Raw genomic sequence first — 21694 nt, 5'->3', positions numbered from 1 at the left:
AATTTTCAATGTTTTCTAATTTTTTAAATTATAGAAATATATTTGTATTACTATTTTGCACATTCTTCAGTGCATGCCAAAATATGGAAGTGGATAACAGTAATTTTTCTCACAGAAAGTGAACGAGCAAGAATGCATGCATACATACCACTCTACAACTTGTATCTTTAAGATGGAAAATATTTTATTCCAAAGGTAAAGCAATCCAATGCACATAAAAATGATTACCTCAAATAAAACTGATAAAGCTCTTATTTTTCCATTTCCTTCAATTGCCTTATCTATATTCTCAAATTGATTTGCATCATAACAGTAGATTTGCATCTGCAAATAAAATAATATTTTTTCAGGAATATCAATTAAGCTTTCCAAAAGTAAATTCATAAAGACAAAGATTACTACACAGAGTATATAAATTTACTTCAGATAAAACCCTTCTGAGAGACAAGGGACCCTGTTCCATATGATCCAAACAATGCCTGGAAACGCACATTGCCCCAGACTGAACAGAGTTAGCAAACCCTGCAAACAGGACTGGAAGTTGTTAATTGTCACCTCCAACTAAAACAGATGGCAGAGCTGATGATAACCTCAGGGCATACAAATGGGGCCAAATTATCCAGTATAGAAGAAAGGATTTCATGTTAGGGAGGAAATGATACGTGAAACAGAAAAGAATGCTGAAGGGATAATATTCTGTTCTGTTGGTAAATGCATAAATGAAATATATTCTATTTCAGTTTAAGGTAGGACTAAGACATAACTAATTGTAATCAGTATAATTAAATCTGCTGACCACTGAAATGTCAATAATTTGTCTGCATGATTGCCTCATGTACAACAACTATAACCAATAAGATTTCAAGATGTGTGTGAGTGGACCAAAAACCTGCGTAGTGAATACATCTAAAATATGATGCTTACAGAGTGACTTTAGAACTTGCTGGCATATAGTTGCTGATAACATATCCTACAATTGCTGATTTATAAATAAACGTTTACAGCCAGAAAATCAATTGACTTAAAGAACTTTATTAACACTAGGCTGTAGAGTGTACACTTGTTTAACTTTTTGGGTAAAATGTTTTCAAATGTAAATGACACAATACATGTAAGTTTTTCTTGACTGCACATGTAAAAGTACAATCCTAAGCAGAGTTACACCTTTCTAAGCCTATTGACTTCAGTGGAGATAGAAAGGTTTGGATTGCACTGTTAAGTGACTGGTTTCCTTTCTGGAATCTGCAAGGACTGTGCTTACCAGATGCATTGTATTTCAAAAATCCTTTGAGAATCTTGAAAGCTGGACATGACCAGGATAAGCCTTTACTTCACCCTCCCTCTTGGAGTTTCTAAATTTAAATATAGCTGCACCATTCTTAATTCACAGTGCCATGTCTAAATTCTGCCTTTTAGATTTGGCTATGTTGCACCCTATTTTTAGATTTTGTACCGTATTTTCAAAAGCATTAGTTAAACCTTTGTGTGTGAATGTGGCAAGGGAAGAAGACATGGTTGCAAAAATGTTTATGAGACCTCTAAATAATCTAAAGACTATTAGTACTATTGAACTGAAGTTAATGAAAAAAATGTAAGTAGCCCAATAACCTCCTCTGTTAAGGTGGCCAAACTTGTCTCACTCTCCTGAAGAGAGTTTATGCTTATCCTTACCTTCTAAGACTTGCCTTTAGAACAGCTGTCCTTTACAAATGTCTTTGATTCATGGAATACTAGAGGCAGAAAAATGTATGAGTGGGAAGAATGTAAATGGTTGTTATGAGTAGATTCATATATTCACTCAAGTTTGCTGGGTGACCTTGAGCCAGTCACATACTCTCAGCCTAACCTACCTCACAGATTGTTGTGAGGATAAAATGGAGAAGTGGCTCTCAAAGTTAAAAGACATTTTAATATGCTCAGAGACATTCCCTATCTTCAAGTGTCCATTCACTTTAACAGCAGAATCAGAAGAGATTTGAGGAAATTAATGAAGCCCTTGTAAATGTCATCTTGAGTGCCAGCATGGTGGTCTCTCTCTCAGTCTTATCTATGAAGACACAGCTAAGTTAACGAAAGTAAGCTTCATCATATATGTGATACAATATTGTAAGAGAGAAAGAGAGAGAATGGGATAAAAACTTAAAAAAACTGAATAACCTTCTTTGGGTACATTCAACACAAATTTCCCCCCTAACATTTTAGATCATGCCACTCGAAGAGAGCTATTTTGGAAACATCAAAAATGTTTTAAGATAGCAAAAATGAAATAAATAGAATCGCATACTTAAGAATACATATTACATATAAAATCCCTATACAGGACGAAAATATTTTAATAGGCTTTTTTAATGCAAGTACATTTGTGGTAGTTATCTTCATTTTGGTAGCAACCCAAATCCACCATGTTCATTACCTCAAGAGGATACTTTTGTCCATCTATACTATGTTCAGATCCATCATGTGACGCATTGCATTTTCCCCAGTGGAATGTTATCTTGCTTGCTCTAAATACTCCCTCTAAGCCTCCTCCAGTAACACTGTATTCATTTGTCAAATTAATTTCCACTAAAGAGAAAAAATAAGCTGTCATTTATCATAGTTAAAAAGGGGGAAAATCTGTGGTTCAAATATATCAATATTAGAAGAGGAGGAGATAATAAAATCAGTATAAAGGATATCTTATTGCATTAAATATTACAGATTCTATTATTCATGGCTGCAACCACTGTAGCCTCTTTTGGATGCAAAGGGAGCAGTATTAAGCAGATCTACTTGGAAGAAAGTCCCATTTTATTCAATGGAGCTTACTCTCAGAAAAGTATTACTAGGTTTTCAGTTAAAATTCTTGGCTATGATCACAGGACTGTTCTAACATGAACAGCTTAACAGCGGTCCAAAAAGTCTCTTCAGTTGGCCTCAAAAGGAGACCAGTTGTTATGCCATACTCCCACCCTCTCTTCTCAAAAATTATGGACCCTACTGGAGCTTCTTCTGCAATGCAAATGGGGTGGTTTCATTACACCAGTACACTGGACCCAGAGTATAATTGTATACACTATTGCCTCTGTACAACACACTACAGTCACAAGTATCTATCTTGAGCTATATAGCAAATAATAAGTAAATGAAATCTGTTTTATTGTAAGTCAAGAGGTGATTATTCAATAGCTATAGATTTTTTTAATATAATCAATATTCATGGAATAATGCAAAACATTTATTTGCATTTTAAAATATAACCTTAAAGATCAGATGGATCCAGTTGCATATTTCTTTGAATCTGTGTCCATGTGAGATACTATAGGACCCTCCTAACAGGAATATCCCAAGAAATAAAAACCCACATTTAGAGGGCTATCCAGTTTCTGCAGCAAACATTACTCTTCCATCAACCATTTATATGATTTATAGCACTCTCTGATTTGTGGATGACAGTAGCGTGACATTTCCTTTTGTGCATTCCAATCCTATACACCAGTGATGGACTTTTGAATAGCTAGCAACTCTCAAATATAATGGTGATCATTTTTACAAATTCATTTTTGAAATCATGAGGCATGCAAGTTGTATAGATATCAGTTTATCAGCATATCATTGTGTCAAATGTAGGCCTTATTAATGTACATAATTATGAAGCAGAAAGTACTCAGAGTATCAGTGTCAATAAACATTCACCATTCAGTGCCGCAGGGAAGAAAATGGCGGACACAAATTTACTGAAAGACAAGCCTTGCTACTAGCCATCCAGAGCAATATAAATGCTCTTTTATCAAAGGTCAGTGTTTGATACTGCATGTAATAATGGTTTTGACAAAGGCAGTGCTTAAATAAGATTCTCCTGACACTGAAAAGAATCTGCCTATTTTAAAATGCAGAAACACGCTGCTGCAACTTCTACCACAGCATGTATGATCACATTGTCATCTTTCCTTGAGACAGAGTATAGCTGTCTTCCCAATAGTAGAAAAATCCTAATTTGAAATGCTAAAAAGTAACAAAAATAACAAAAGTAAAAGTAAACCATTAAATATCTTTTACTTTTAATGCAAAATGAATGAACTTTCATTAATATTAAATAAATAATAATAACAGATATATGTGTACCTGTTTTGCCTGTGTTGTAGATTAAAGTTTCATTTGATGTTTCATTTTCCCAGCCTTGAAGCTGCAATTTCTTAAGATTTATATTTACTGGAGCTAGATCTTCATCAATATTAATAGGTGACTGTTTGGCACCATTACACACTGGATATCTTTTCCCCCAGTTTGTTTGATTTAATGTTCCTAAACATGGAAAACAACACAAGTAAACATTTTAAATAAATTTGCATGGAAGTATTTTGTTTTGTGAAAAAAGAACAAATTATGCAACTTTATATTGATTCAGGAAAACCTTTAGTTGAGTTTTTACAGATGATTCTTGTATTTCAGAATAGTCACAAGCAGCTACAATATAAAGATGTGAGGGTTCACAAATCTGAATATTTTGCTACACCCCAAAAAATCCTTAGTGCACAAAGCAAGACTATCAGGGAGACAGTTTCTGGCTAGCAGTGCTAACCTCCAGGTAGAGTCTGGAAATCCCCCAGAATTTTAACTCATTTTTAATTAAAACATTTCTTTCAGTTCTCCTGGCAAGTGGACTGAACAACATGATTTCCAATGCTGCAGCATTGCCCTTTTAAGAAAACGATAGACAGGCTGCTTGGAGAGGCAGCTTCCCTGCACACTTAGAGCTTAGAAAGCCGGCAGCTTCCCTGAAACAATGCCTTAAACTTTGAGCCTGCAAGAAAGAAAGCGTGAGTTAGTGAGGGGGAGGAGGCATTCTCGGCTTCCCTTTCTCCTGCTTTCAGCCACTTTCCCTCTCCCCAGACCCCTGCGCTCTGCCTCGCCCCTCCTTAAAAAGCCTCCCAAAGGCTTCTGGGGCGCTCCTTTCCTCCACCTGTGGCTCTTTTGCCAGCTCAGCACCCTGCCTCCTGATGGATCTTTCCCATCCTCGGCTTATACGCGAGTCAATAAAATTTCCCAGTTTTTTAAGGTAGAATTGGGTGCCTCGGCTTATATGCGGGTCGGCTTATACGCGAGTATATACGGTAATTAATACAAATTCTATGATGATAAAGTATTGCAAGTGTTGTATCATGTACTTTTTTGAAATCTTTAAAACTGCTCTAAGAAGGTTATAAAGCATGATTTTAAGCTGGTATTGCAGCAGCATTATAGCACCAATGTTGTCAAATATACCAGTGCAAAGAGTTATATGACTGAGTATCAGTTCCAGTGATACAAAACAGTGTTTACTCATAGAACATGTCAGCTCATTAAAGAACTGTAATAAGTGGGCAAACAATTTATATCTTCACTGAAAAACTGCAAGCTGTGACTTTTTGAGATCATATAAGGGAACAGGCAATCTTGAATGAGTAGGTCACTCATGTCTTATGTTTATTGTACCTTTCACATAAGAATGTATTTGTAAAACTGGCACCCATCTGGTACCATTGAAACTGACTTTGATTTGTTAGTCCATTGGTTGATCAGGGAAGAGCTACATGTGTGGAAGCATCTATATATTTGAACTGACTTCTGATTCTAACAACAGTACCAAGTCACAAAGCTGGAGTACCCCGTCATGTCTTTCTTATATTGCAGCTAGTAGTCATTCAGCTTCAAAGTAGCCTCAGTTTCTGGGAGATTAGGAAACCACTTATCATTGTAATTAAATATATCTGGGTCATGGGCAGATTTAATCACCTGTTTTTCAACCTTCTTTCAGTTCTTCAACAAAAATGACAATTGTAGTTCTACATTATTAGAACTTGTTTTGCTTGTGATTCATGAAAAACAAGCAAACATGGAGCCATGAAAATAATAAACATGGTATTATAATTCCCCTCACAATCCATCAAGAAAACAAACAACTTTTCTTTCTCAATTCCCTCTGTACATTCTGCTCTCAATAAAGCTGCACCCTGGGTTGGCAGATATTATGTACCCCAACTTTAGCCTCAGCTCTGAAATATCTGCATGAGAAGCTTCAATTTTTTTCCTCTTTGGTAGTAGATTTTCTTATAACTGGAAGAGAGAAAAGAAGAGGGGAACAATTCCTGTATGAAAGGCAAATGATATACTAGACTGTGCAATTATTTCTTTGTTCCCTCTTCAAGAAGCAGTTATTGCTGCTTTAAGGACTAGGGGCTGGTGGTAATAGGAGCTTTCAGCTTGCTGAGACAGAAGAGCAAGAAAGGCCTGACTAAACACCTCATAGAAATATTAATGTATGAACCAGCCTCAAGGCTATAGCACCATACTGTCTATGAGTAAAAAAGAAACAAGAAAATGAAAACCTGCTCCTATCAAAAATAAAGTTGGAAAGATACCTACAACCTAGTTTTTGAAACAACAAATACAGAATAGCAATAAGATTGTACTACCACAGTTCCCTATCACAGTTCCACGGACAGAAGAGGGAAGAAGGATGATTTCACCCTATTCCTCTCCCATTGATTTAAAAATGATTTTACTATGATTTATTTATATGCCAGATGGTAGAAATTTTAGATTATACTTAGCTTCAAATTATGTAAACTGAAGTTCTACAGCTGCCTAAACATATAACACTGCTAGGTGCATTTGATCTTAAATGTATTGAGAGAATTAAATGTTGCCAGTATTCCTTATACACACAATGTAAAAAAAACTCTAGCAGTATTAAGTTCTCTTTTGATAAATTTAAGATATATATCAAATTAAATGATAATTCTATCTACAAATTCCTTTAAAACGAATATAAAGTTCATTGGAAGTAACCTATTTTCAGAGCTTCAGAAAATATTGAATTATGAATGGATGATGGAATATCCTGGATGTGGTAATCTTCTGACGTAGAAAATTCCAAATTGCACATTGCAATTTTATTATTGTTTTTGCGTAAAGCCCAAAATGACTAGTTAAAGAGCAGGGAAAATATATGATTTATTGCTTCTTATATCAAGGCTCTAGCAGAATGCAGGCTCAACAAGCAAGATCAAAGCTTGCATTCTGGGTATAACATTTTACTATGTCATTAGCTTGACAAGAAACAAAAAACCAAAAACATGCTTATTCAAGGTTCACTTACTTAAGGTTCTGGATTGTTTTGAATCACCAAATTAGTTTCTGAGAACAATGATTTAGAGGGCATTCAAAATATCATAGAGGCTCATACATGTGGGAAGACTGAACAACTGCATTTTGCCAACATACTGATATTGTAAGTAAAATATCAGCTCTACTATACATTTTGGCCACCTGGCTGCTCAAATAAGGTTTTGGCATTTCTGAAATAAAATTTGACAATGTGGGAATCAATGAAAAAAAGAAAGCTTGTGAAAAAAAGAAAGCTTGTGAAGTCTTGGCTGACTTCCTCATGAGGTGAAATTAAAATCTGCAGCTGAAAAAGAAACGAGAAGCCATTCCATTAGAGTCACTGTTAATAAGAAAGTCAAGAAAATGCGTAACCTTGCCAGAAAGCAGCCATCTATACACATATTTGTAGCTACGATTCAGTGGAGCTGCCGCCTGGCTCAACAGAGTGCCCTCTTACCTGACCACTTTGGAGGTGTACCCAGCCTGGCTCTTCATATGCCTCTGCTGGGGGGGGAGGGGTTGGCAGGGGCTGTGGGAGCTGCCAGCTGGAGCCCTACACAGCTTGGCTCTTGGTAGTTGAGCGGGCAGCAGAAGTAGCAGCGCCTCAAGGCAGAGGATATTCTGCACCACTGGCCACATTCTGCTCAGCGCTCAGTGCTCAGTGCTCTGCTCAGCGCTGCCGCCGGGGCACACCAGCTACTGGGTGCTGGAAAGGTCAGTGACTATGAAACCAAGGGCGACACTACTTGTCTCAGCCCCTTCTGGCGTGTGGGGGTGGGGAGAGAGGGGGGATGGCCAAAATGCACCCCTGATATGACCCAGGCAAATGGCATCTGGGGAGAATTCCCCTCCCATCCCCTCCACAATAAACCTCTGCAGCTAGCATAATTCTAGCATACAGATTTCTGACATGGTAACAGTGGAAAAGCACAAGTTTTCTCACAATACTAGAACCAGGGGGCATTCATTGAAAATGCTGGGGGGAAGAATTAGGACTAATAAAAGGAAACACTTCTTCACGCAACGTGTGATTGGTGTTTGGAATATGCTGCCACAGGAGGTGGTGATGGCCACTAACCTGGATAGCTTTCAAAAGGGCTTGGACAGATTTATGGAGGAGAAGTCGATCTATGGCTACCAATCTTGATCCTCCTTGATCTCAGATTGCAAATGCCTTAGCAGACCAGGTGCTCAGGAGCAGCAGCAGCAGCAGAAGGCCATTGCTTTCACATCCTGCACGTGAGCTCCCAAAGGCACCTGGTGGGCCACTGCGAGTTGCAGAGTGCTGGACTAGATGGACTCTGGTCTGATCCAGCAGGCTAGTTCTTATGTTCTTAAGTTCTGCCTTTTGCCCTGTGGTATACTGTTGATCCTTGAATGCTGTCAGCAGAATACAGTAAAGATAAAAGAAAAAGGAATATCAAAAGGTGCTAGTTGTAATAAAGCTATTACTTGCAGCTCAATATATCAGAAACATTTAGTAAAATTTTGGAAATGCCATTTCGAAAAAAATTATTTGTGCATACAGACATACGTTAGATAAAATTTGATTTCTTATTAGCACCACCCAATAGCTAGCGATCAAGACAGTAATTGTGGCAGAATGTATTTGAGTCACACCTTCCAATAATAAGCACAACTGGTTCAACTGTGACATTAAACATTCATAAATTTAAAATGAAGGAAATGTGTTAAGCTCTGTTTAATAAAGCCTTGCTTGGGACATGATTACATGATACATTAGGTAGAGAAAAACTCCCATCAGTGTAAAAGTAAGGAGCGGGTCATACAATGACTAATACAAGGTTCCTTGATGCATTAAGGTTTTACACACATAAAATGCCAATTTTTCAGTTCTGGAATGCTGTTGGATACCCTAACAATGCAATCCTATGCAATCCTTACTCCAGTCTAAGCCCATTGAAATGGATTGAAGTAACTGTCTTTAGGATTGCAATGCAAGGCATTTATAGCACGCATGGAACTCCTCTAAACCATCTGGTCATTTGGTTCAGATCAACTCAGTCAGTCCTCTGCCTGTATTTTGCATATATGAAGTCATAATGCCACTTGCTTAACAAAGCTATCAGTTAAATGATAGCATCACAATTATGCCTGAATGTAATTGTATTTATCCCAGCCACTGGTCTAGTCAAGAAGCAGAGGCTTAAGGAGACTGCTCTCCATTCATTTGATCTGGTCCTATATTCCTGGTTTGATATGCTATTTATTTAAAACATTTCTTCATAACACAGGATACACAAGGCACCGAATACTAAAATATTTCAAACATTAACACAGCTTTTAAAATACAGATTACATAAAATATGTAAAACAATTACATGCAACATGAACACACAAACAAGAAGGATGGTTAATAAGAGGGGCAGCCCCAGCCAAACGGTGGGGCACCTGGATGCGGCACCACAGCTGCCCCAGCTCACTTACTCCCAAGAGGGCTTTACAGAAGTGCAGGGAGGCTAAAAATGCAAGCAAGCTTCCTTGGCGCTGGAAAGCCCCCATTGGACTTAATAGACTTAGGCCACTGAAAAGGTGCAGTATGTCAGAAGCCCTGGCAACCAGTGCAATGGTGGCAATGGACATGAAGAATCCAACTAGTGTTGGTTGCTTCCCTGGTCATGTCCCCAGACCACCCCCACTACGCTGGCAGAGTTGGGGGCACAGGGATGCAGGTGCAGCATTCAGCACTGTGTCCCACTGCCAGAGAGAGCTGCAGTGGCCAAACACAGGCAGATTTGCCCCTCCACTGAGACAAGTACCCTGGGGAGGCCAAATCCATCAGTGCGGCCCCACGCCACTCCCATATTTGGTATACCCTTTGGATGTGACTGTGCCAACAAAAGAAGAAAGTCTATCTACTTGTAGAAGACAATAAGACAGAGAGGCAGATGGATCTCCCTGGGGAAGGAACACCAAAGTTTTGGTGCCATGTCTGAGAAGTCCCTTTCTCATGTAGTCTCAGAAGGTGGGGCCTCCTGGGGCAGGGTGTCTGAAGAGAATTGCTTTGTATTAAGACTTACATGTGCAGCTACAGTTTCTTTTATATATCAACTATATATTTATAGTGTTATTCAGTTGATCAGAGTTTAGCTATAGTGTGGATAAATTGTATGTATTAGCTGAACTATAGCCATTTTGAAAGAGGCTTGTCAATGTAATGTGGCTCTCAAAATAATCCTGTCTTTTCTGGCCCTCCCCAGCTTGCTCAAGCTGACACAGAGTAGTCTCATTAGCTGAAGGTCACAGCCCAGCTGCAAGATGTTTACCAAATGGCCAGATTCCAACAGGCCCTTTCAAGTATCTACACCTGATAGTGATAATGATTTCTTACTAACCTGTCATGTTAATTGGCACTAAAATGTGATTGGTTTGCTTGTGCCGCTTGATCTAAGATTTCTCTATAATTGTACTTTCAATATTCAAACAACCTTTTTTTCCTCCTGCTACCTCATATGACAGAGATGGCGAAACTTTTCGAGACCAAGTGCCCAAATTGCAACCCAAAACCCACTATGGCAAAGTGCCAACAAGGCAATTTAACCTGAATACTGAGGTTTTAGTTTAAACAAAACGGTTGGCTCTGAGGTTACTCAGGAGTAAGCTTAGTGAAGTAATCATGCAAGGCTTCGAATGGGTGAATCACGACCCATTGCCAGCAACTGAGCTTACTCCCAGGTAAAGGATTGTGCTTTAGTTCTTCCCATGAAAATCAGCGGGGTTTAACAGCGCTTAACAGGGTTACCTACACTGCTTCCCCAAAACTAGGTCTTAGGTTTAATGCTAATAATCTCCCTGAAATAATTATACTACTAACCCACTGGGGGGCTTGTGGGGGAAGGGGGAGGGGCGGGGGAAGGGGGAAGGAGGAGGGGCGGGGGGAGAGGGAAGTAAAACTTTCAGTTTCAAGTAAAACTTTCACAGTCAAGGAAGGCTATCCTAAGCAAGAACGCTGTGCAAGGAGTGGGATAACTTCAGGAAAGCTAAATTGGTGGAGCAGCCATCTGATCTGTGGTTTTTCCTTCACATGTCATCACAGAACTTGACTTCCCACAAAAATGCAACAGGAACAGAAAAATAAAAGCAGTTCTAGCAAAGACCTTGATACATCTTGGTTCCTCCACCCTAGGCTTGATCTGCCCAGGCAATCGGCAAAAAAACGCAGTGTTTGGAAAGGCACACGTTTTGTTTGTTCAACCCCTCAAGCAGCAGCAACCAGCCTGCTCCAGCCTCCAGCAGGTCCTATGTGCACCTGCCACTATGTCCTGTGCTGCTCCAGCGCTTCCGCCCTACCCCTCTGCCTCTGCCCCACCTGCTCGAGCAGGAGCTAGTCTGCTCTAGCCTCCAGCAAGTCCTGCACGCACTGCTCTGTGTCTTTCTAGCATCTCTGCCTCCTCTGCCTCTGCACCCCCCTTGGGCAGCAGCCACCCAGAGCACAGGCACCAGGTCCACCAGCCGAGTCCTTCCTGCTTGCTGCGGTGCGCGCACATCGTGCCCAGAGGTCCAGGCCAGCCTAGATGGGGTGTGTGTGTGTGTGTGATTTTCTGCCCCCCACATGATGAACTCTGTGCACGCATGCCCACAGAGAGGGCTCTGAGTGCCACCTCTGGCACGCATGTCATAGGTTTGCCACCACTGTCATATGACAATGCAGCGATCTCAGCCATTTAGCGCACAGTAGCAACTATTTACTTTTTTCCTTAGATTGCTCCTTTGATATTAAAGCTACTTTGTACCATGGATTATTTTTATATCATTATTTTAATTTCCACAATTAGCTTGATGTTATTGGCTTCATTTCAACTGACTCTATGTGGCTATTGCAGTTGCCATTTTATTTGTTGAGCCTGATTTGTTACTCAATAAACGTAAAAAAAATTTACTCACTTTTTGGCTCTGAGTGTGTGTGTGTGCAAACCAAATCCTGAATCCATGTAGGGAGGTGACTAACCTAGCTGTACCTCGACATATAGTGATTTTGAGAGATTAAGAATATTAATTCTTTTTTTGGATTTTTCCTTTTGGTTAATTACTTCAGCAAATCCCCTTATCAGGTAGGAAACCATACATAACAATGTTTTCTAATGTTTCCTGTCCAAATGATATATTAATGAATGTTCTGGGAAAGCAATCAAGAGAACAAATGTGAAAGGTAGTAAAGACACATGAGCCTTTGAAGAGGGTCATTTGCATTACAAACACCTCTCTTTTGTTTTGTCTTCTATGTGAGCAATAATCAGACATTCACCTCAATGGTACAAGAGATACTCAAAAAGGAGTTAGGGCAGGCCTCTAATAAAAGTTCTTTGTATGTCAAGATCTTATGGCTGCAGTCTAAATCATGTTTATCATTAAGTGAAGATGGACTGACTCTACGAAGGAAGCCACGGCCCTCAGTTTGCAAGACCTGAGCAAGTCTGCTAATGATAGGACATGAATTCATAATGTCATTAATTTATAATAGAGGATAACATATTAATTTGTAATAGAGGACATTAATTCATAGGTCACTGTGAGTCAGAAGCAACTTGACACCACTTAATATACAATTACTATTTAACTCTGTGGGACTTGTTTCTGAGGGAATGAGTTCAGGCTGAAAACTGTAAATCCTTCACTTATTCCTGCTCCAAATTTTACTATTGAGTTTCCATATAAAAAACTGGATGAAAGCTTGGTTTCCACTGACACAAAATTAATTTGCTTTTTTAAAAAATCCAAATTATCCTCTTTGAATTATAATGGCAAATATTCTCCAAAGTCATAATCCAAGCCCCAAGAGGTAGTGGATCATATTAATGATTTTCAGGTTCAACATGCACATAAAGGTTTCCTGTGTTTTCTCTGTCTCAGTATGTATACACTAATAATCTTTCCTCAGCCAAAAGGATCCCCACGAGAACGTTCCCCACCAACTTCTACCATTAAATGGGCCTATCTCCACCACAGGCTCAATGCCTTGCTCTTTTCTGTTTTCATGGTGGGCTATGGCCTCAAGAAAAAAAAGGAGAACCAGAAGAGGCAGAGCTATGAGTAAGATCAACAGCTGCCTATACCTAAGCATTCTGTGTCGTAGTTTCCACTTAATAGTACCTGATGAAGTCAGGAAGGCTCTTGCATGCAGAATGTATAAAATAGAATGGTTAAGGAAGGTATTTTTATAAAGGGAATAGGACTATAGTATGTGAAAAATGACACTGTTTTATTACTTAGTTTGTTATGCATGCAGTTTTTGTTAAATTGAGACACACTTTGGATTTGCAAAGCTTCAGTTTAAGATGAGGCTCATGCATATGCTGATGGATAAAGAAGACTTCAATGTTATATAAAAAGGAAATTTTGAGCATCTCTTCAACAAGTTTCCACATTTTGAGTGAAAGACATTGTAGAAAGAAACAACTGAGTTGAGAAGTCCAGTGGCAGACAGGAGAAATCCTCAACCTCACGGAACAGGCTTCAAAATCTGGTGACAAGAGGAAGGCAAGGCTGAGGGGAGGTCTTGGGGGATGTGTGGTCAGTGCAAGAAAGGCTGGGTGTAGGGTCAATAGGGCCAAGGAAGGACGAGCCTGCTCCTGATTCCAAGGCATGGTTGGGGAGAGTCTGTGAGGGGGGGGTGGGATAGATGGCATAAAAGGGAGGCAGGGAAATGAGCTGAGGAGGGAGTAACTATCCAGCAGCTCCTAGAGGTGGTGAACTGTGAGGGAGGAGGGAAAGGCAATTGGTGAGATCTCCTCCCACACTTCTGAGGCTTCTGAGGATACAAAGTGCACTGGACAAGTATGCTGGGGAACAAAGGAAGGAGGCAACCCCACTACTCGGGGGTGCCGCATGTAGCAACTAATTTTAGAGACATATGGTACAAGTTCACTACCTTGGACAATGTAATGGGCCTAATAGCAGATTAGTAATTACAACTGGGGAACCCACAAGGAACTCATGGAGAAGAGAAATCCCACCCTCTTGCTAGTGCCCAATTCCTCCTCTTTAGGTCAAACCCCCTCTTCCATCTCTTTCCCCTGACACCAAAAATTCCCTGCTGCCTTTTTCTCCTCCCACCCACTGCCCCCGTTGCCTTGCTCCCTCTCCCAGGCTTTTTATTTCATCTCTGCCTTCTCCACTTGTCTTCTCCCCCATCACTTTCTTGCACCATTTGAATGTCTGGTTTCTATATTAAAAACTGCACATTTTCCTACCTTCCATTAAAGCAGATGTTTTGTGTGTCCCACAAAATAAGGGAGACAAAGCAGACAAAAACATTTTCTTTTATGGGTCACATCGCTCAGACAACCTGAACAATTAACATTATCTTGATGTTCACACAGCATGAAATTAATTCTATTTCTCTGCACCCTACATAATGAAACTTCACATTCTGAGACAAATAGCAGCATTCTAGAACACTGATTCACTACTAGAAACATATCTCCTAGCTGGATTCTGTACATGCATGTACAGCTTTTTATATAAATTAATCAAAAAAGCTAATTTTCCATATCGTGTTGTACAAAAGGCTAGAGAAATTTTTGAACTGCAATATTACCTTGATTTACATGCACATTTTATACCTCCAAGCAGTGGTGGGATTCAAATAATTTAACAATCAGTTCCGGTGGTGGGATTCAAATAATTTAACAACTGGATGTTTACGAGCACCATTTTAACAACCGGTTCTGCTGAACTGGTGCGAACTGGCTGAATCCCACCACTGCCTGCAAGGTATATATACAAGAAAAATCAATCTCCTTGATGCAAAAAAATCAATTATCATAATGCATACTAATTTTTAGCAATTTTGCTGCCTGTAATTGCAAAATCAGACAATGAATACACAGAATTGTGAAAGGAAAATATATTTTTAAACTTTCATTGTTTACAAGTATATGTTAAAATGTCCTTGGTTCATTCCAGACAGCACAAAAAAAAATCTGTGAGACATCTTAAAAAGAGGCAACAACTTTTTACTCTGCACACCCAAAATAAGGTGTCCGGGGGACGGAGCCCATTAAGCCATTCTTTTGTGGGCTTTAAAAAAAACTTTTTACTCATGTGCAGATTTGAATCAGGTTTGAGGGCTTATCAGTCGCCAGAGTATCTAGTTATCTTTTCTTTCCTTTTTTCAAACTGCTTTGATCTAATAACCTTGAGCAGAAAATAGGGAGAAAAACCTGTTTTTCTCAAATATCAGCTGAAAATGTTTCAAGCTCACAATGATATGAGCAAATCAGAATATGACATGGTTGTTTATCGCTCCCAGACATGTGCCTGTCAGAGGGACATGTGGGGTCATATGTCCCCAGGACATATTTAATCACAGGACTTATTTAATCACACGGGGGTGCAAAATCACCCCCACATCCCTCTGGAGTAGAACCATCCCTGCCTGGTAGTCCCCCCTCTGCTGGCTGTAGCTGCTCCCTCCAGGCTTTTGCAGCCCATCACGACCTTCCTGGAGGCTGAGACCTTCCTGGAGGCCTCCATTGGGGTGCCATTTAGGAACAGAGGCGGCAGCAGGATTGGCCACGCTCCGCCTCTCTCTCAGGCTGGCTGGCTGGCTGGCAATTCCGCACCCCGACATTAGACGGAGAGATCGCAACAGACTCCAAGCCGGGCTGAGAAGCTCCGCTGCACCTTTACTTTCTGGGTCTTGCTTTGCCACCCTGCTTGGGGGGATATCAGCCTGGGGAACTGCCAGCCTCTTGATTCCACTGGTGGGCTGGGTTGTTTCCCTCCCCCTTCCCCTCTCCCCACCCATCCAAGCAGCCTCGCCTTTTGCCTCACAGTCCAGATGCGACCAAGAGATCCTCGCAGTTCAAAGCAAGAATTGGCAAGGTTGAATTCCTGGTCCTGCTCCTACTGTCATTTTCAATTTAGCCCCAGTGCTTGCACTAATTGGAGAACACCGTCCAAACCGCCCACCCCTCCTCTTCTCCAATAGGGTCAAGCTGGAGAAGTAAAGCTCTGGTTGTCAGAGAGCAATTTTCCTTCCCCACCTTCAGCGCTTTTTTGGTAAGGGGAACGTTTCCCTTCTCTCCTTTTGCCTCCAGCGTTCATTCAGAGGAGTGGGGCCCATCCCTTCATTTGAATGGGGTGGGAGGGAGATCTCCAGGGGCTAGCAACCTGCTGCAGGGGAGGGGGCTCCCCAGGGCCCACAAGGGAAGCGAGGGGCAAGACCTGCATGGCAGTGGGGGTGTGTGTGTGTGGCAAATCTAGGGAAAATGGAGTGGGTGTGTGTGCGGAAAACTCAAAATTTGCCCTGGGCTCCATTTTCCCTAGATACGCCTTTGTCAGCTCCCAGACTCAGGCAATTAATCTGGAAAGCAGACTCAACACTAGTTTTTTCTGTATTCTGTTCAATAAGGATGCAATCCACAACTCAGTGTTAGCAGCATTCATCTCCTCTTTCACACTGGATCACACAGAGCTTTTGTAGTGGTGGAAAATCTGCTAAACCCTCCAAAAATCAAATTCTTTGTGATAGCTGAATGAGCGTATGTATTTCCTAATTTGTTTCCACTCCTTTTACATTTCATTTCGGTAGAAATGCAATATTGACTAGCTGATTTGGTTTACTTGAATTTGCTTATTTATAATAATGAAGAATCATAAACAGCAAGTAATGGACTTACCCGAATAGGACCAGTCCTGAATAATTTTCCGCTGTTGTCTCTGATATCCAGAAATCAATTCTAAAAACAAGCACAACAAGATCACGTTAGCTTCAAGTAGCACACAGGGGGCCAAAAACAAATGAACTGTCATAAGCAGTGTCAATTTGACAACTTTCTCTGTTATTTTATTTTATTTATATTTATTTTAAATTATTTTATTCACAGAATAAACAAAAATAATATTCCACCTGCCCCTTTGTTATATCTCAGGTTCTATTAAAGTGGGGAATTAATTTGGGTTATTCTGTGCTGCCGCTGGCATTTGACCCCCCCCCCCCCCCCACACACACACACGGTCTTCCCCTTTTCTGGTAAGCTTCAGTGACTCCTTATGTAAAATGACGCTGTTATTAGACAAAATCAGTTTGGAGTTCTAATTGCTCATTCCTCTCTATTGACCTAGAAGTGCTAGTTGCTACAATTTTAAAGGCTGCATGAATCAGGTTTATCAGGTTAGTCTCAAATATTCTTCCCATTGTAACACGCTTTGCATTCAGATGTCACAACTAGCCAACGTTCAGCTTTAGCGTGCAGACTTGGCTTATTGCCATTCCTGTGTGCATGCCTCTCTCTTCTGTCCTTTTCCTAAAAGCATGACAAAAGGAACCCTGGTTTAAAAGCATGACAAAAGGAACCCTGGTTTAAAACCCTCATTGCCTCTTACATGAATGCAGGTTAACTTTCCCCACCACAATATGAGATTCTAACCCTAACCCGCCCAGCCTCTGAAAGAGGCGGGAGGGGTGTGGTGGGGAGCGCAAAAAGGCATATTCTGCATATACTCAAGGATGTGATAATGGCTTAACATTCACCATGCTTTGGAAATCCATATACACATTTAAGATTCCCCTCTATGTTCTCAAACAGTGGTTCTTAACTTTTCTTGTCTGATGCCCCATTAATCTCACTATCAAAAAACCTGGGTCCCATCATGACAAAAACATAACAATCCCATGCTTTTTGGTATTATATCCATCATTCACATTAAGTTACAAGGACATGAAAAGTGCAAAAACACAGTGGATAATCCCTAACAGGCAGAGTTTGCAGGAAACAGCACATCTGAGACACACAACATATGACTAGTGAATGGATTTTTGGTCATATTTGTAGAAATGAGACATCAGACAATATGCACATTTGCCAGTAAAGCATTTTGAAAATATAAAATGGTTACAAGAACTTAAATAGACATTAACCCCAGTATAATCATAAATTATTATCTGCTAAGTGTCTGAATTCTCCATAGCCATTGGCTGAGTTGCTGAAATGTCATTAAAATGGAAGGGAATGCATGAATGAGCCAAAGGGAGAGAGTAGTAGGAACCATACAGAGTCTAGAGGCAGGTACAAGTTGCAGATAAGAGTCAAAATGAACACAACACAAGTGTTCCATGATTCGGAACACTTATTCATTTATTTATTTGAAATATTACTGTGTTCCCATTCAATTCTGAAAGTGGATTACAAAAGTACTTTAAAAGTTTACACACCTAATACAAAAATACACTAAATTACAGTTGTCATCATCATCATCATCATCATCATCATCATCATCATCATCATCATCATCATCATCATCATCATCATCTATATTCTAATAGGAAAGTTGGCCATATCTGAGGATACTTAAATCCTGTGACTGGAGCTGTGAATATGAAAGATAGATCATTCTACAAACCTGAAAACCCAGATTTGCAGAAATAAATAAAATCTTTTTTTAAAATGGGGGAGGGGCTTTTAAAAACCCAAAATGACAAAAGGAGTGTCTGCAGCTTTAAGCAATGGATTCCCGCAATGGACATTGCTAGGCAACCACATATTCCTAGCTGGGTTTCTGTGAGTAAAAAAAGGTAGGGGGAGATGGAAGGGTTCTTTCCAGGCCTATTTTGGCCTTTGATTGAGGACTAATTGGGACCAGGCCTGACTAGGGTTGCCAGCTCCAGGCTGGGAAATTTCTGGAGATTTTTCTGTGCTGGAGTCTGAGGAGAGTTGTGTTTGAGGAAGGGAGATGCATGTCTCAGCCAAATATAGTGTGACTTGTGTGACTAGGCCTGTTAAAACCAGTGTGGTGTAGCAGTTAGAGCTTCAGAGTAGAGTCTGGCTGACTCAGGTTCAAATTCAGGGTGCTGTAGTGAAAAAAGGGCGAAAAAGGGCAAAAAATGGGAAAATCTCACTCAAAGCATATAGAGCCAGAAGAAGGTGGGTGTTATTGGTAGAAAGAGGCACAGATATCCAAGAGCTTCCAGATCACCTTCTGTTAGTTGGCATCATTAGGTGAAAACTGAACAGCTTGCTGTTTGGCAGGGCATCCCACCAACTGTACATATGCAGGTGGCAGGAAGAGCTATGGAGAAATAAGGAGATCTGATTTTAGAATAAATCTTTCCATGCATTTTTGTGGGCTTTTACTGGCTTGGGTAGCAAATCATTTTAGTAGCCAACACATTTAGAAATAATTAGCAACACACCCCATCACTAGTGGTGAGTGCAGCTGTGGAATAGTAACAGAAGCATCTTTTGCTTTGGCAAGTAAAGCTAACTCATCTTGCTAACATCCTGTCAGTTATAATCTCATTATAAAAGGTTACACTCTAAATTGGGTCATTAATCTAATTAACAAACATCTCCTGGAGACTGAAAAGACCATGATGTCCGTGCACGTGTGAGAGAATAGTACTGAACTCCTCAGTCGGTCAGCAGGGTCTTCCCTGATTGCTCTTTTGGAGAGCAAGGACAGAACCTCTTCCAACCACAGCGGAGGTGGGTGACAGATGGCATACCGGGACTCAGAGAAAACTGGAAACAAAGAAGGTTCCAAACCACAACCCAGCATAATTACTGTCACAATTTAAATGTCATGGCAAATGGCTTCCCAAAGAGTAATAAGAAGGGATAGCCTATTCAAAAAAGAAATCATCTTCTAGTCAGGAGGTAGATTTTTTGTCTTTGGCTTGGTTCCTAAAAGGGGGCTTCCTCAATGTCTTCCTCTTTTTGGGTGTGTGTGTGAAATGTTCTGAATGGGACTGCTGGAATGCAGGATGGCTCTAATTCGACTGCAGAGCATTAGAATAAGGCCACTTGTACCACCAGCCAGAAGAAATGGTGAGGAAAACGCCTCTGCTTGCTTTTATGGGATTGGGGCTTGGCACCCAAATATTTTGTCATGGAGATCTCCTCCAGAACGTATGAAGGATATTGCCCATCTGGCCATTGAACATGTGGAGTGCCATCAAACAATAACTCCTAGATCCAGTTGTTGGCACCACTGGCCAGCCTGGAAGAATATAACCAAACAAGCCTACATAAGGCAACTGATGATGCTGTGGACATAGAGGCTGAGCCGATAATATGCCTAATGTGTTGCACAGAATCCCACAAAGATGAAGCTCTGATTTCCAAGCATTAGTTGCTATTTCCAGTTTCATCCCTTATCCATTGCTCTATTAATTATTACTTCAAACAATCTGTTGAGTATTCATATGCAAAATGAAGTGGAGCTTAAAACATGAGCAAATGACACCACTTTCAAAGTTCCATGAGGAACTTCAATAGGCAAGGAACAACAGCTTCAACAATTAAGAATGGGATTAATGTTTTCATACATCACACACACATATTTTGGCAAGAACCATGCACAGAAAACACAGAAACATGTAGATGTCCAGTAAAACAAAGTTTATTTCCACATTTGAAATGTCAAATGATATTTTTATTACTTTAAATAAATAGTAAAAGAAAAGCTTGAACTTGATGAAGGTGACATTCATTACAGTAAATCAGGGCTCTTCAGACTTTTTGAGTCAGTGGCCCTTTTCCCACTTACCGTTTGATGCACGCTACTCTCCCCAAATAGCGCATGGTCCAGCGGCGCTCCCCACGAGTCCGGGCGGCGACAACGCAGCCGCCTCGACTCTGCGCTCTCACGTCCCCTCAGCGCTCTCACGTCCCCTCATTTCTGACGCTGAAGAAACAGCATTTTCTGACCGCTCCGCGCTCTGGAACACAACCCCGCGGCGGAAATCGCTCGCGCTGAGAGTAGCGCGCCGCAAACCGTAAGTGGGGAAAGGCCCAGTGTAATGGTTAAGAGTGACAGACTCTTGATTTGGAGAACCAGGTGTGATTCCCCACTCTTCCACATGAGTGGCGGACTCTAATCTGGTGAACCAGTTTGTTTCCCCACTCCTACACATGAAACCTGCTGGGGAACCTTGGGCTAATCATAGTTCTCTAAGAAACTCTCTCAGCCTCACCTACCTCACAAGGTGTCTGTTGTGGGGAGAGGATAAGTAATTGCAAGCCACTTTAAACCTTTTGGGCACAGAGAGGAAATGTTTTGAAGGGTTCATTTTTATTTTTTCCTGTGGTATAAAAGTTTAAAGAAACTTTAAACATCTGTTTTTGGTAGGCAAACATCTAGTTTTGAATGGGTGTCTTTGATTCTAACTAACCCTTTCCACACAAAAATAAGAAATTATATAAAAACATTCTCAAGTCATGAATAGCTAGTTGTGGAATTGTTTTGGTTGGGGCAACAGAGGTGAGTGCTTTGCCTTTATCCTCAAGTTTTAACAATATTTGACAAAAGATAATTTGAAATGAAACCTTGGGAGCAAACAAATCCCAACTAGGATGGAACTGTGGAAATCAACTCTTTTGACAGTCCTGTTTTCTGCTTCATAGATCCCAGATAAGACAAGAAAGAAACAGAACATCACCCACTCAGTTTCTCACTTGAGTGGATTCCCCATGGTCAATTTATCGCGTGATACATTGAAAAAACATGGTTTAAGCAAGAACTCCCCACTGCTTAAGTGCTGAACACAGATTCATTCCAGTTCTGGCACACGCTCTCCCCCTTATCCCACGTTTTTTCAGAA

At 40.5% G+C, this 21694-nt stretch overlaps 1 protein-coding gene across 5 annotated transcripts in view; it reads right to left on the bottom strand.

Moving 5' to 3' along the window:
• PTPRZ1 (protein tyrosine phosphatase receptor type Z1) overlaps positions 1-21694 on the bottom strand; it is a 130586-nt gene that overhangs the window by 67658 nt on the left and 41234 nt on the right. For all 5 annotated transcript variants that reach the window (XM_048501314.1, XM_048501315.1, XM_048501316.1 and 2 more), the window contains exons 2-5: positions 16773-16832; positions 4105-4284; positions 2414-2565; positions 229-324 (exon numbers count right to left, since the gene is read on the bottom strand). In XM_048501314.1, the coding sequence (XP_048357271.1) occupies positions 229-324; positions 2414-2565; positions 4105-4284; positions 16773-16832 (488 nt within the window). The remainder of the gene's footprint in view (positions 1-228; positions 325-2413; positions 2566-4104; positions 4285-16772; positions 16833-21694) is intronic.

The sequence above is a fragment of the Sphaerodactylus townsendi genome, linkage group LG06 (assembly GCF_021028975.2).
Source record: "Sphaerodactylus townsendi isolate TG3544 linkage group LG06, MPM_Stown_v2.3, whole genome shotgun sequence".
Lineage (NCBI taxonomy): Eukaryota > Metazoa > Chordata > Lepidosauria > Squamata > Sphaerodactylidae > Sphaerodactylus > Sphaerodactylus townsendi.
Note: the sequence above shows the minus strand (reverse complement) of the source record. Positions and strands in the feature narration are given on the sequence as shown.